The sequence below is a fragment of the Lissotriton helveticus genome, chromosome 9, assembly GCF_964261635.1.
Source record: "Lissotriton helveticus chromosome 9, aLisHel1.1, whole genome shotgun sequence".
NCBI classification, from domain to species: Eukaryota; Metazoa; Chordata; class Amphibia; order Caudata; family Salamandridae; genus Lissotriton; species Lissotriton helveticus.
This window is the reverse complement of record NC_136070.1, coordinates 1,080,087,806-1,080,101,456: the sequence shown is the minus strand read 5'-3', so window position 1 is coordinate 1,080,101,456 and position 13,651 is coordinate 1,080,087,806. Positions and strand designations below refer to the sequence as shown.

The 13,651-nt window shown below is 45.3% G+C and overlaps 1 protein-coding gene across 3 annotated transcripts in view; it reads right to left on the bottom strand.

Moving 5' to 3' along the window:
* Nucleotides 1-13,651, bottom strand: part of LOC144782233 (NEDD8-activating enzyme E1 catalytic subunit) — a 241,145-nt gene that overhangs the window by 93,599 nt on the left and 133,895 nt on the right. For all 3 annotated transcript variants that reach the window (XM_078661476.1, XM_078661474.1, XM_078661475.1), the window contains one exon: nt 2,074-2,174. In XM_078661476.1, coding sequence (XP_078517602.1) covers nt 2,074-2,174 — 101 coding nt within the window. The remainder of the gene's footprint in view (nt 1-2,073; nt 2,175-13,651) is intronic.

Sequence of the window (13,651 nt, the reverse complement as noted above, 5' to 3'; positions counted from 1 at the left end):
AAAAGATGTCAGAAGAACAGCGCTCAATGCAATAATCTCAGTGTTTTGCGTAGTGAAGACCGAGCAAATGTGACAGTTGGGGGAGATTGGTACAAATGATCAACTAATTCATTTGGGGGAAAAGTTAGCGATCACTGTTACATAGGTGAAGAAATATCTGCTAGATGAGTATCACACTTCCTTGATGCATTTCCAGAGCAGTACTAAGCTTTTACGAACATTTCCGTGATATATTTACAGAAAATAATAAGCTTGCATGGATAATAAATTGGCAGCAATATTTATGTGCAAATGGACTCTTTGGCAGAATCTTGAGACTGTTTAGAACACTTCTTTTGTGTGTGTGTATATATATATATATACAGTAATGATATCCACGATCAAGTGGGCAGGAACACTTACGAAAATGAAGTGGTGGCTAAAGTACAAATGAATTGGACACTTTGTATCTGGATAATGTGACTTGTAACACAAGAATTAACATTTTGCTCATATAGTATTGTGCCAATTAGCTCAAGAACTTTCAACAGTATATGGAGTAAAAATGAGGACTGCCAGTGACACCAAAGGCTTGCCCTTTGCCAGTAAGTCATTCTTGCTCACACACTTCATGTGTGCAGGGAGAATGCCAACTGCATCTTTTACTTGTAGCCAAGTGACAATAATCCCAAAGATTTAAATTTGCATTGGACATTTCATGCTAAGCACTCCTCTCATCTAGAATTAACATGTTGATATGTTTCCATGTTATTTGGAATTATTGACCCTTAACCAGTCTTTGGTATGTCAGTGCAGAGTTTGTCGAAGGTCCAGAAGTGACTTTCTAAAAAGTTCTAGGGATTTCACCACAGACTGGAGTTCGGATTGCTGGCCGTGTGAATTAGTGCTGGAACAAAATGGTGTCTTTAAAGGACAGGTTGAACTCGTCCAAAATTATTTTTCAGAGACTCAAAGTTGTAACATTCAATCTTTTGTCACGAAGTATGAAAATAATGCCCTCATTTCCAACTAAGAGACTAACAAAGTTTGGACTTCTTGTTAGTATCATCAAATTAAAACAAGAAAATGCAAAAAAAATTGATTCATTTAAGACTAGCTCCCATAATATAATGCTGAGCATTCTAAGGAGTAATTTAGTAAATGTATTTTACCTGATAGAATTATAAACAATGTTAACTATTTCTTCCATGTTCACAATGATCGTGTGATATTTTGGGGCTTATGAAAATGCAGGTAGTATATTTCCTCTCTATTGATTAAGAATGCATGAACAATTTTTTAACCATTTTCTCTTGGTAAATATAATTATTAGAATGATTTAAACATTTTGGGACCACATTTGTAATCATCACTGTATATTATATGTTAATGCCAATTTTTGTAATTTTTACTACAAACATTTTTTCGATTTGTTTGTATCTCATGATTTCTTTATGGCTATTACTTAGCACACAGCAGTATATTTAATAATTATTATTTCTGTATGTTCGGGTCCCAACAAAAGTTGCAGTTCATTTGCAAATAGGTCAGACAAGGGAAGGCTTAATAATGCTGCAAGTAAAGCCCACAGCATATATGAGTACCCTCTGTGAACTGAATTTTTCCCAGTCAAAGTGAAAATAATATTTAAAATACAGTGCTTTGAGCAAGTAAAGAGAAGATACAACCCAACTGGTAGAACACTTCATAATTACGTTTCTAACACACTTGCTGATCATGTAATGGCTCAAGAAAAGGAAAAGGTCATTCTGACATTACGTGACCGTTCTGGAACTCAAGTTTTGAACTTACTATGGGAATGAGGGCACATCTCGACTATCTTAGATACAGTAAACACTTAAGACTGTTCCAAAGAGTATTTGAGTGCCAGGTCCCTGCAGTTTTTCTATTTCCCAGAGTTTGCTGTTTTTTAGCAGTTAAACGTTTATTTCAATATTCGTGATAGGACTCACACAGTAAAAACACAATTAACAAGGCATAACAGCGCTTGTTGTGATGATGGAACATAAGGCCAAGCAATTATGATCAATTCATTGACAGCAGAAATGAATAGCGCAAGTCTTAAAAACTCACAATGAATTATTTGTTGTTAAATAATCCAAGACGTCCTGCAATTTTGCAGATGGTGGAAACTGAATATTCTGGGGAAGTTGGCTGCATGCTGGACAATTATCCTAGGGAAAAGAAAACAGGTAAAACAGTGTTTGAGTCACAGTATTGTTTTAATTCTAGGAGTAATACTTAAAAAGCGTACCAATGTAGTCCATAGTCGTAACTTATGTACAATTCAGGAACAATCAAATCCCTTCAAAAAAGTCAAAAAACGTGTTTCACAACCATGAGCTCTGGACCAGAAACCATAAACATCACTTTTAGAAACAATGTCATATTTTTAGAGTTGAACTAAGGTAGGAGGAATAGTATTACAGGAATGGATGATTCCAAGGAAGATTCCTTGGCACCTATTTAAATCTTTGAAAGAATATTGCTAGGCAGTGTGATTAATTACATGGTTTAGTTCACTTGCAAATTAGGATGTGTGAGTGAGATGAGAAACCTAGATCCATAAAAAAATTAATGTTTTTTTTATTTGAAGATTTGCCGGTATCTCTTATTTGGACAGGGCATGGTTTAGTGCTGGAAGGTCAAAATGTGTGGTTTTGCATTACAACCACTCAATGAAGGTCTGTGAATACTAGGGTATCAATTTAACAGCACCATGCAAAGAGGTAGAGCATTCTTCAGAATGAGGCTGCATATTTGTCTTTACCACCACAACGAGGAAGCACCGTATTTTACTTGGCATCGTCTACTCTCCTATATAGAAGAGATAATCATTTCCCACACCACTCGAGACGGTTCATGTCTCATTAAACCTGAGGTAGTCTCTTTAATTTGCAAGCAGTTTCCAGGACTGTAATATTCAATCCAAATGTTACTAAAATCAAACAAGAAAATCGTTAACACACCATAGACATACCTAAACGCGATAACTTATCCTGATACCGGATAACTAGTAACACTAAACATATATTATGATGTTTAAATAAATTAAATTAATACAGGAGTACTCATTCTTTACCATGGCCTACATGATACTTTTTTTCTGGCTGTCTTCAACAGTAAATTCCTTGAGGAATTGAAATGCTAGAGTTACTTGTCTACAACTGTAGTTCTGAAGGTTGCATCCATTACACTGTCAAATGCTGTGTGCGATACCCCATCATAATAGTTGGGCTCAGAAATGCAAGTAGTGTTCCCTGAAAAGTTAAACCTTTTTGCTGCCGTACTTGCCATTAACTAAAATTGGGTTGTCACTGGATAGTGACAGGATCGCTTCCTGCCCCTCTTCTCTATGGGACCCACTTCAAATTATTCTTTTGGTCACTGGATTTGATCTGCAGGAGCAGAGTTATGACTAATGAATCTCTGGTTTCCGAGTATTTATCTGACAGAGCATTGTTTGAAGGCAAAATGGGTATACAGCAGCTACTGAAGTTACACATTTTCCATTCCTTAACACCTTGCTGTAAGTGTAGGTAGATTCCCTCCATGCGCCATGTCCATTCCCTTAACATGGTCCTTTTACTGTCTTTTGGCATTTGATTATGACCAGGAAAAGAGTTTGAGAACAGTAGGATACTCGTTCAGGGCAATCTTAAATGCTGAGAAATTCACATAAATAAATGTATGCAAGTGTTTTTTCTTTGCAGAACTCCTTGCCACTATTTTTCATCCTCCCATACACAAACATTTTAATAAGCTGTAATTGCTAAGACCTTGAAGCAAAGTCAATCAGTGTCCTTATTTGGAAACATTTTAGTCCTAATTATTTTCTAACATGATTTTATTTTTAAAGGGAGCATTACACAGCAATAGGGCAGTACATTAGATCATAAGAAGCTGAACATTCAGAAAGATTAGTAGTGCAGCCGAATAGTAATCAATGAGAAGAGGATCAAACTAAAGAACAAGCTACTGTCGGTAACTATCATTCTGGTGGACACTCTACAGAACTGCCGATTATTCACCTTGTGAATAGTGCCCAATCATCAGACTGGATTTGGAAATTTTAGAGCAGGTCTCATGCAGCTCTGCACAGTCCTTCCTCTCCAGAAGGAACAAGCAGAACCCCTCATAAGCACCAGTCATGGACGGTGACATCAGCTGTTATTCAGGCTGTCCATGCCACCAGATTCAGAGCCCATCGAAATTGGCATAACCAGTATGCAGATCTCTAGATTGGGACGCTTTTTAGATGGAAAAAGTGTCTAGTTCACAGAACAGGGAGGTGGGTAAGGTTGGTGAGGAAATGGCACTGGGGACGATTTCTTCCACACCTAAACCCCTCAGTTGTGGAGTTCCGCAGGGATCGGCCCTCAGCCCCCTTTTGTTCAACATCTACCTGGCCCCTCTCTTTACGCTAATTGCCAACTGGGGTATCAAGGCAATTTCATATGCCGACGATACCCAGTTGGTATTTCCGTACTCGGAGACGTCGCAGGATTCCTTCTCTGATTTTAAAGGCTGTCTCCGGGACATTGCGCACTGGATGAACACCAATAAATTAAAATTAAATGCTAATAAAACCGAAGTCATTTTCTTCGGCAAGGGTCCACCCCCCGCCCCTGAACTCTGGTGGCCGACGGAGTTGGGCCCGCCCCCTTCACCCAGTCACTTGGCAAAAAATCTTGGAGTGAGATGGGATGTTAACATGTCCTTTACATCCCATATTCAACAAGTGGCCGGATGCTGCATGAGCAAGCTGAGAAACCTCCGGAAAATTCTTAGACTCTTACCGGAGAGCTGTAGAAAAACGGTTGTTCACGCAAGTGTCACCTCACGGCTGGACTATGCCAATGGTTTATACCTTGGCCTTCCAAAATACCTGACGCACAAGCTCCAGGTAGTTCAAAATGCGGCTGCGAGACTGTTACTGCGAATTCCTTTCAAGCAGTCAGTCTCTCCGCATCTCCGAACCCTGCATTGGCTATCAGTCGCCAACAGAATAAAATTCAAAGCCCTGACGCTTGCGTTCAGATCTCTGTATGGCTTCTGCCCACAATACCTGAAAAACCGCCTTCCAAGATACGCCCAAAGCCGTGTACTACGGTCCAATGACCGTGTCCAACTGATCGTTCCGCGGGCAAAAAAGGCACGACTAGGAGGTCGGACCTGCTCAGCTAACGTCGCTGCTTTGTGGAACTCCCTGCCACAAGCAATACAACAGGCCCCCTCCGAACCCTGCTTTAAGAAACTGCTAAAGACGTGGCTTTTCACCCAGCCACGTTAACTCTCCTATTCTCTTGCCTCAGGTTACTTGTTGTTCTACTAGCGCCGGGACACCTCCCCGAGAGGTAGCTGTTCGCGCTGTATAAAATCCAGTATTATTATTATTATTAGAATTAGAAAAAGTATCCATTAGAACGTTAGTTACCGAAAGTAAGTAACTAATTATTCTGATGGATACTTCGAACTGCAGATTCCTCACCTTGTGAATAAATACCATAGTAGTACCTCCCAACGTGATGGCTCTGTGAACTGGCTCATACCACAAAGTGCTGAAGGATTGATTAGGCAAAACACCAGTCTCAAATGACAGAATTTTCAAGACAGTAGTGCTTTGTGAACTTGAGTACTGACACCCACGTAGCTGCTTAACAGATCTCAAGGTCAGGCACTATGTGCCTGACCTTGACATCTGCCAACTCAGTGGAAGCAGCTTTAGCCCTAGTGGAAAGAGCCTGTAAGCCTACTGGGGGCTTTTTCTTTGGCAGTGGGTATCAGCTCTTTATGCAGAGAAAATCCATCCGGAGAGGGTCTGTTTTTGCACTGCTTTGCCCTTTTTTGCTCTAGAAACCCCGAAGAGATGATTGTTAACTCAATGTTCCTTGTTATGAAGAATACAGAAACGTAATGCTCTTTTAGGGTCCAAAGGCTGAAGTCTCTCTTCCTCCTTAGAGGGATGAGGCAGAGCAAAGAATGCTGAAAACCTGGCAGATATGAAAAGGAGTGCCTGTTTTCAACAGAAATGAACCTCTGGAACTCAGAACCATCTTATCAGGAAAGAAGGTAGTTTAAGGAGGATTGAATGAAAAAGACGGTCTTTAATGTCAGAAGTCTCAAGGGACAATTGTGCAACAGCTCAAAATGGGTGCACCTCAAGGAAATGAAGATTCAGTTCAAGTCCCACTGGGGAATCACAAAGGGCATTTTGCAAACCTTTCAAAAACGTCATCACAAAGGCTGATCCGGCAACAGCAAGATAGCTGAGAGAGCTGATATATAGCCCTTAACTGTGCCCAAAGCAAGTCCTAGCTGGGATAAGGGCCAGAACAAACCCACAAAGATCAGATGAAAGAGTACTTCTATGAAGGAGTCAGGTGTAACTTCTGCTTAATGATAGTGAACCCCAACAATGTTTGGAGGTTCACCGCTTTCTGGTGGTGGGTGACGACTGCCGAAGGCAAGCTTGCCTTCAACAGTCATTCGGCAAGGTAGTGGAAGACTGGTACCCTTGAGTTCCGAAAATGTGCTATGACCACTGCCATCGTCACCACCTTCATGAATCCCTGAGGGGCACTGGAGAGGCCAAACAAGAGCGCTGCAAAAAGAAAATGCTCCTGACCAACCGTTAACAGGAAGTAGTGTCTGTGAGACTGCAGGATAGACATGTGAAATTAAGCATCCTGCACGTCCAATGTCTCTATCCAATCGCCAGAGTCTAGGGCAGCAGGACATGGGCTAGCATGAACATCTTGAATTTGTCCTAATGCAGGAAGGGAGACAGAGGGCAAATATTTAAAATAGGACAAAGGCCTCTGTCTTTCTTTGTCACAAGGAAGTGGAGGGAGTAACATCCATTTCCTACTTCTGAGGCCAGAACCCTTTCTATGAACAATTTGGTCAAAAGGGCCTGCACTTCCTGGCTTAAGACAGACCGATGGTCCTCTGTCAGCTGCCCTGAAGGCGGAAAAAGTGTGCCACGGTAGAAAGCAATTGAAAGGAATCGCCCGGGTGGACAATTTGGAGGACCCACTTGTCTGTTTTGATGGCCGTCACCCATGGAGGAAATACAGGATCCTGCCACCTACAGGATGGCTATGGCAAGGACACACTAAAGTGGTTTTCCGGCTGGGGCAGCTGAAGAGGGAAGGGACTGAGCCGCATGTTTTCCCTGCTGTCCTCATCTCTGAGAACCGATCCCATTGCTACGATAGGTCTGAAAAGTCTATTGGTCTGGAGGAGCAGCCTGGCACTGACAAATTGTGAAACCTCTACTGTACCTATAGAGAGGGTGAAAATTGTTGATGGAATCACATTGAGGGAGCAGAGAAATAAGAAAAAGGCCGTTGCTCGGCGCTCTTTGAAACGGTTCAGGTCACAGTACTGTTTATCACCATGAAGGCGAGAGCTGTCAATGGTAAATCCATTACAAATTCCTAGACATCCCCAGAGAAGCCTGTAGACTGGGGCGGCTCCTCTGCTGTGGCAGAGGAGCGTCACCCCACTGCTGAAATGCAGCAGAAAGAAGAAAAATAAATTGACAATAAAACTATGTTATTGTCATTATATTTTTCATTTCCAGTGTCACGTAGTCTAGGGTGGGGCAGGGCCTTGAGGCAGCGTCAACAGTAGGGGGGAGGAGGCGTGGTAGGCACTGAAAGTCTGTTTCAGTGTCTTAGGACTACCAAACCGACATGCATACTTCAATATCTCCAGGCTGTTCTTGGAGATATCTACAGTGCTCAGGGGCACAGGCTGCCAGTCCCTGCTGGAGAGTTAACCCGGCCCGCTCTGCCCAATCCTAGGCCTTCTTACATGCTGTGAGTAAAAGCATGAGAGAAGCAATGGGATTGCGTGGGGAGCCTGTGCTCATGAGGACTGCAGTGCAGGGAGCAGAGGAGCCGCGAGGCACAGTGGTGGAGCAGAAGAACGCAGCAGCTGGCAGGAAAAGGTAAGGCATTCCCCCCCCTGCTGCCCCCTCCACAACCTCAGACTAGCAGCAGCCACCGCTGCCTGTGTACATTAGTCATGGAGCCATAGGGCCACACTGTTATCCATTGCACATCCCAAGCAATTAGCTGTATGCAGTCCTCATCTTATCGCAAATCTAACCACATTGTGGCTGTCCTGAATAGCAAGGGATGTCACAAGGTTGTCTGGAAAAACGTGAGCCATGGTGTCCCAAAGGGCATGGGAGTAATGGCTAAGGAGACAGATGGCATTTACTGATCTTAGAGCAAGGCTCACAGAAGAAAAAATCCGCTTGGTAAATAGGTCTATTCTTTTTGACTAATAATCTGGTGGAGTGGTAGAGAATGCATTGAGCTTCACTCTGCTGTTGGAAGCTTGTACCGCCAGTATTTCTGGAGTCAGGTGCTGTTTTAAGAAGGCATGGTCGTCAGGGGCAAGGTGAGGGTGCTAAGCAAACTATTAACAGGGAACCCTTAACAGGGGGTAGCCCAGGTGCTCACAAGAGTGTCAGTAAGCGCTTCGCTGAATGGAAAATAATGACTGTGGGAGCCGGGCCAGGTTGCTAAGCTTCCATCAGTACATCAGTTTTCACTTCCATGGTTGCCAATTGTAAATCCAGCACTTCAGCTGTCCATGGCATCACAACAGCAAATAAAGGTGCTTCCCTCTGTGGCAGGACCTGGGGGAGAGACAAGGCCAGTATTAAGTGAGGTGTAAAGCTCATTGGTATCCAGAAGCTCCTCAAACCAGTTTCTCTCATATTGGGGAACATAAGTGTCCCAGTCATATTGTTATTTTAAGCTGTGCCAAAAAGATAGTAGAAGGTCTGTGTCCTGGTGTGTGGCAATGGCAAGGTAACTGAAACAAAGGGTTTGCAAAGTGGCTGTGTACCAGTTGCACTGGGTGTGACATCGTTCGAGGTTGTGGCAGCTTCAGCTTTGAGTAAGAAAGCGCTATAAGCTGTACATCCTCTTCCGGCATCGATATCGCTATGAGCAGAACTGACAAAGTGAACGGTGCCAGAACCGATACAGGTACCAGAGTTGGTGCTAGACAAGATACGGGTCCAAAAGACACTCACTGCAAAGAGTGGACCGGACCGTGAAACTCCAACTGGAAGCCCCTGCAAATTCCTGACTCAGGAAGGCATGCAAGAGGGAGACTGATCTAGTACCAAATATATGCAAAATAGCCCCCACAAAGGCTTCTACTTGCTGCATTGTTGCCAATGGATCTGGAAACTCAGGGTGCATTAGGATTAAAGTCTGAAATGGCTCAGATGGAGATCGGAAGTGAGACCAGGAGGCATGGTTACATCCTTTCTGGAGTAGGAGACTGGTCGGAGTGAGCCGTTTCCTGTTTGGATTTTTTTTTTCTTCAACTTACCCAAAGATTTCGACAGCAATGATGATCTGCTGTGGAAACTACTTTGGGACCCTACTTTTGAATTGGACCAGTTGCAGCGAGGAGGCTTTTGGAGTTTGGAGGTGTAGGCTTCTTCAGTTTTGCGGTGTAAAGTTTATCCTCATGGTCTCGTATGACCTGTTATCTGGGTGGAATCAATGCATGCCTTGAAGCTGTGATCGGACCTTAGGCACACAAACTTTGTGAGGGCCTTCAAAGACATAATTATTACTATTAGCAGCATTTGTTAAGCACATGGCTACCCAAATTAGGCTTCCCAGAGCTAGCGATCCCTGCTGAAACCATCTCCATTACATTTTGAACAAATAGGCTTCAATTGCTTTCTGAAACTGGAAAGATTTATATCAAATCGAAGACTGACTGGCAGAGAGTTCCATAGTTTGGGGGCCAAGGACCAACCACCACTTCTAGCTCTTGATCCTTTGAACAGTGAGAAGGCCTAGCTTGGTTGACCACAGTTCTTTGCTTACCTTGTAAGGTATTATAAAATGCTGAAGAATCTGTGGGCTTGAATTATAATAATAATAATAATAATAGGGGCATTTGTAAAGCGCTGAGTTACGCACACCGGCGTGTCCCCGCGCTACCAATGAGGGGGCCTCAACAGAGAAATAGGCCTGCCAACGTGGGCCTGCTTATCAGACAAAGAGATGGGTTTTTAATTTAGCTCTGAACCTGGATTCTACTGGTTCCAAGCAAAGAGCCACTGGAAGTTTATTCCAATGGTAAGGTGCTAGGTGCCTGAAAGATCTGCCACCCAAGCGAGCCTTCTTCACCTTGAGGGTCGACAGCAGTCCCCCGCCCGCGGATCTAAGTGCTCTAGCAGGTTCATACGCTTTGATCAAGCTCTGCAGAGGTCGCGGTGCCCTGCCATTCAAGATCCGATGGCAGGTGCAGAGGGCTTTGTACTCAACTCTGCTCCTCACAGGCAGCCAGTGTAGTTTTTGCAAAGCCTGCTTCGAAGGTGCTCTTTTGGGCAACCTAAGGACCAAGCGTGCTGCCGCATTCTGCAGCACTTGGAGACGCCCAACACTTTTACTCGGCGCTCCCAGATACAGCAGGTTCGCATAGTCCATCCTTGCGGTAACCAGAGCATGTACCAAGGTTTGACGAGCTTCCACCGGCAATAAGTCCAGGACTTTCCTCAATCTTTTCAGGATCCCAAAGCATATTCCGACCACACGGTTAATCTGGGGCCCGAAAGTGAGACCCGCGTCAAACCAGACGCCCAGGTTTTTTACCTCCCGACAGGGGGTGGGGGTTGGCCCAAGACAGGATGGCCACCAGGCCGATGACCAGGCCGACTGGGCTCTCCCTACCACCAGCACCTCTGTCTTGCTGCCGTTGAGCTTTAAACAATTCATGGCCATCCAGTCGGCAAGCTCTTTCATGCACGAACGGAATTCATCGGCAGCAAGACAGGGCGCGTGCGACAGGGAGATGGCCAGTTGCGTATCATCTGCATATGATACCAATTGGAGGCCATAACTCTCCACAATGGATGCCACAGGAGCCACGTACAGGTTAAACAGGGTCGGGCTCAGGGACGAGCCCTGAGGCACGCCCTGGCCCAGAGGTACCCCACTTGAGTAACAATCACCCTGTCTCACCTGGAAACTCCTTCCCGTCAGGAATGCCCGAATCCACCTCAGCGCGGTACCAGCAATGCCACCTTTGCTCAGACACTGTAGCAAGGTAGAGTGTGCTACAGTGTCGAACGCCGCACTGAGGTCAAGCAGGATTAAGGCCATAGTATGCCCCTCGTCTACACCCTTCCTCAGATGTTCTGTTGCCATTAGAAGGGCGGACTCAGTGGAGTGACGCGGTCTGAAGCCAAACTGCGTGTCATGTAACAAGCCCCCCTCCTCAACATAACTCATGATTTGAGTGTTTACTACCTTCTCAGCCACTTTGGACAGGAAGGGTAGCAGGGAGATAGGTCTCAGATTTTCCAACACCTCAAAACCAATGTGAGCTTTGTTTCGGAGGGGGAGCACGACCGCTTGTTTCCACCCTGCGGGAAGCATTCCTGACTTAAGAGATATCCAGAACGTGCCTTATATAAGGCTCCAAAACTCCCAGACTGTCCCCCAACCGCTTGGGAGACACCGGGTCCAAAGGGGAGCCAGATTTTACTGAAAGACACGTTCTGACTAGCTCCTCCGGAGGAGGAGTGATAAAATTTGTGAGGAGCCCCGAACTCTCCATGCCATCTGATGTTACTTCAAGCTCAGTCCCCATGGAAGGAAGGGTGGGAAAGGTCGAATACATTTTCTCGACTTTGGTGGAAAAGTAGTTGGCGATGCGATCGCACGTTTCGATCGAACAGTTCTTCGGATCTGCAGACAAGTCAATAGTAGTCAGTGACTTGTAGATGCCGAAGAGCTCTTTAGCTGAATTTTTCGCCCCTAAAATTTGCCCTGCGTAAAAGGACGCCTTTGACTTTTTAATCAGTCTATGATGCAGACGCCTCTTTTCTAGGAACCTTTCCCTGGCCTGAGTATCATACGATACTCTCCATGCTCGTTCAGCACGCTTACAATCTGCCTTAGTCCGCCGCAACTCTCCATTAAACCAAGGAGCAGATCTTTCTTTGCGGCCGGCCGCGGATGTGTGGCAGAGTGGAGCTGTCTGATCTAGCGCGTCTGTAATCCGCCCGTTTAAATTGCGAACGGCAGATTCAATGTCCTCACCTCCAGGCTGGCCTTCCCTTGTCAATGCTTCATTAAAAGCCTCCAAGGAGAATTTGACCCACTTCCTTCTTAGATAGTTCAGGGGTGCCTGACTATGTTTTGTGGGTATGGTGCTATTAATAGCAAATACCACCAAAAAGTGATCTGTCCAGGGGATCGGCTCCACTTTGGAGACCTGAACCCCTTCCCAGTTCGCAAATACCGGGTCCAGCAGATGACCTAGGCGATGCGTAGGAGTTGAGAGCTTGAGTTCAAGCTGCAGGGCTTGAATGTCCCTGCCGAGCTCTTCTGCTCCTTTATCCTCTGAACTATTAAAGTGCATGTTCAGGTCTCCCAATAAGAGAAATTTGTCTCTGCGTAGCGCTGCCTCGGTGACATTTTCAAGCAGACTCTCCCTAAATTTGGTACAGGACCCCGGCGGCCTGTATATAAGCAAGCCTTTTATAGCCATCCCCCCAATCAATTGAAGGGTGAAAGCTCCGGTTTCGCTCTCCGCGACCGGGGTGGACTCCAATGAGCATTCCAGGCTCTTCTTGAAAAGGATTGCTATTCCCCCTCCATTCCCCACAGGTCTATCCTGCCTGACTATGGAATAGTTCGCAGGCATGGCTTCGATGGCCTCTGAGTCGGAAAACTGGTCTAGCCACGTTTCCGTGAGGAACAACAAATCGAATTTTCTCTCCGTGAGCAACTCGAATATGTCGAGTCTATGCTTCCGCAATGAACGCACGTTGAGAAGTCCGCATAACAGCGCGGCATGTTCCCTAGTTGTTGTCGCCGTGGTAGTGAAGCGATAGCGGCATTGGCCACATTCCTCGTCCTCACTTGACATGCCGTGCCTGCGGGAGCAGATGGTCTCCGGGTGAAGGCTAAGGAGCTGCTCCCTATCCCAATAGATCTTACCTCCGGGAGCAGGGGTTGTCGCCCCAGCCCGCAGTCGGCCGCGGACGGGCGCAGACGGGCTCGACTTTGGCGACACTTCGGCGCGCCCGTTGCGCTCGTCCGCTGCGCTTCCGGGTAGACATCCTCCTTATGTAACCCTCAGCCCGTCTGCCTCCCAGCCACTAGACCGCTAACCGGCCCCTCATTATGTTTAGCACAGTGTGCTATGCATTACATGTTGAATTGGACTCTTTTACCTATCGGCAGCCAGTGCAGGGTGGGAAGTGCTGGAAGAGTGGACTGGGATCTAGGTACACTCAGTAACAAACGGGCTGCCACATTCTGGATGATTTGCAGCCTATTGATCATCAAGATGGACATCTGTTTACAGGTTTCCCAGCAAGGTTTGAAGCCTTTGGTTTTGCACACTGGTGAAATTTACACACAAAAAATGGGACCAGGGAGAAGCTCCAGATCTGCATCTAAAGGGAACGATAACACCAAACTGACAGCAAGCATGGATGGTGTCTGTATATCCATAGTACAGGAGAACTGTTCAAAAGGTTTCAGGATCCAGTCTGATGCCTTAGGATCATTCATAAAGTGAGGAATCTGCAGTTGGAAATCTCCATCAGAACAATATTTTTATTTATGGAGTGCAAGGTCCCAGCAGA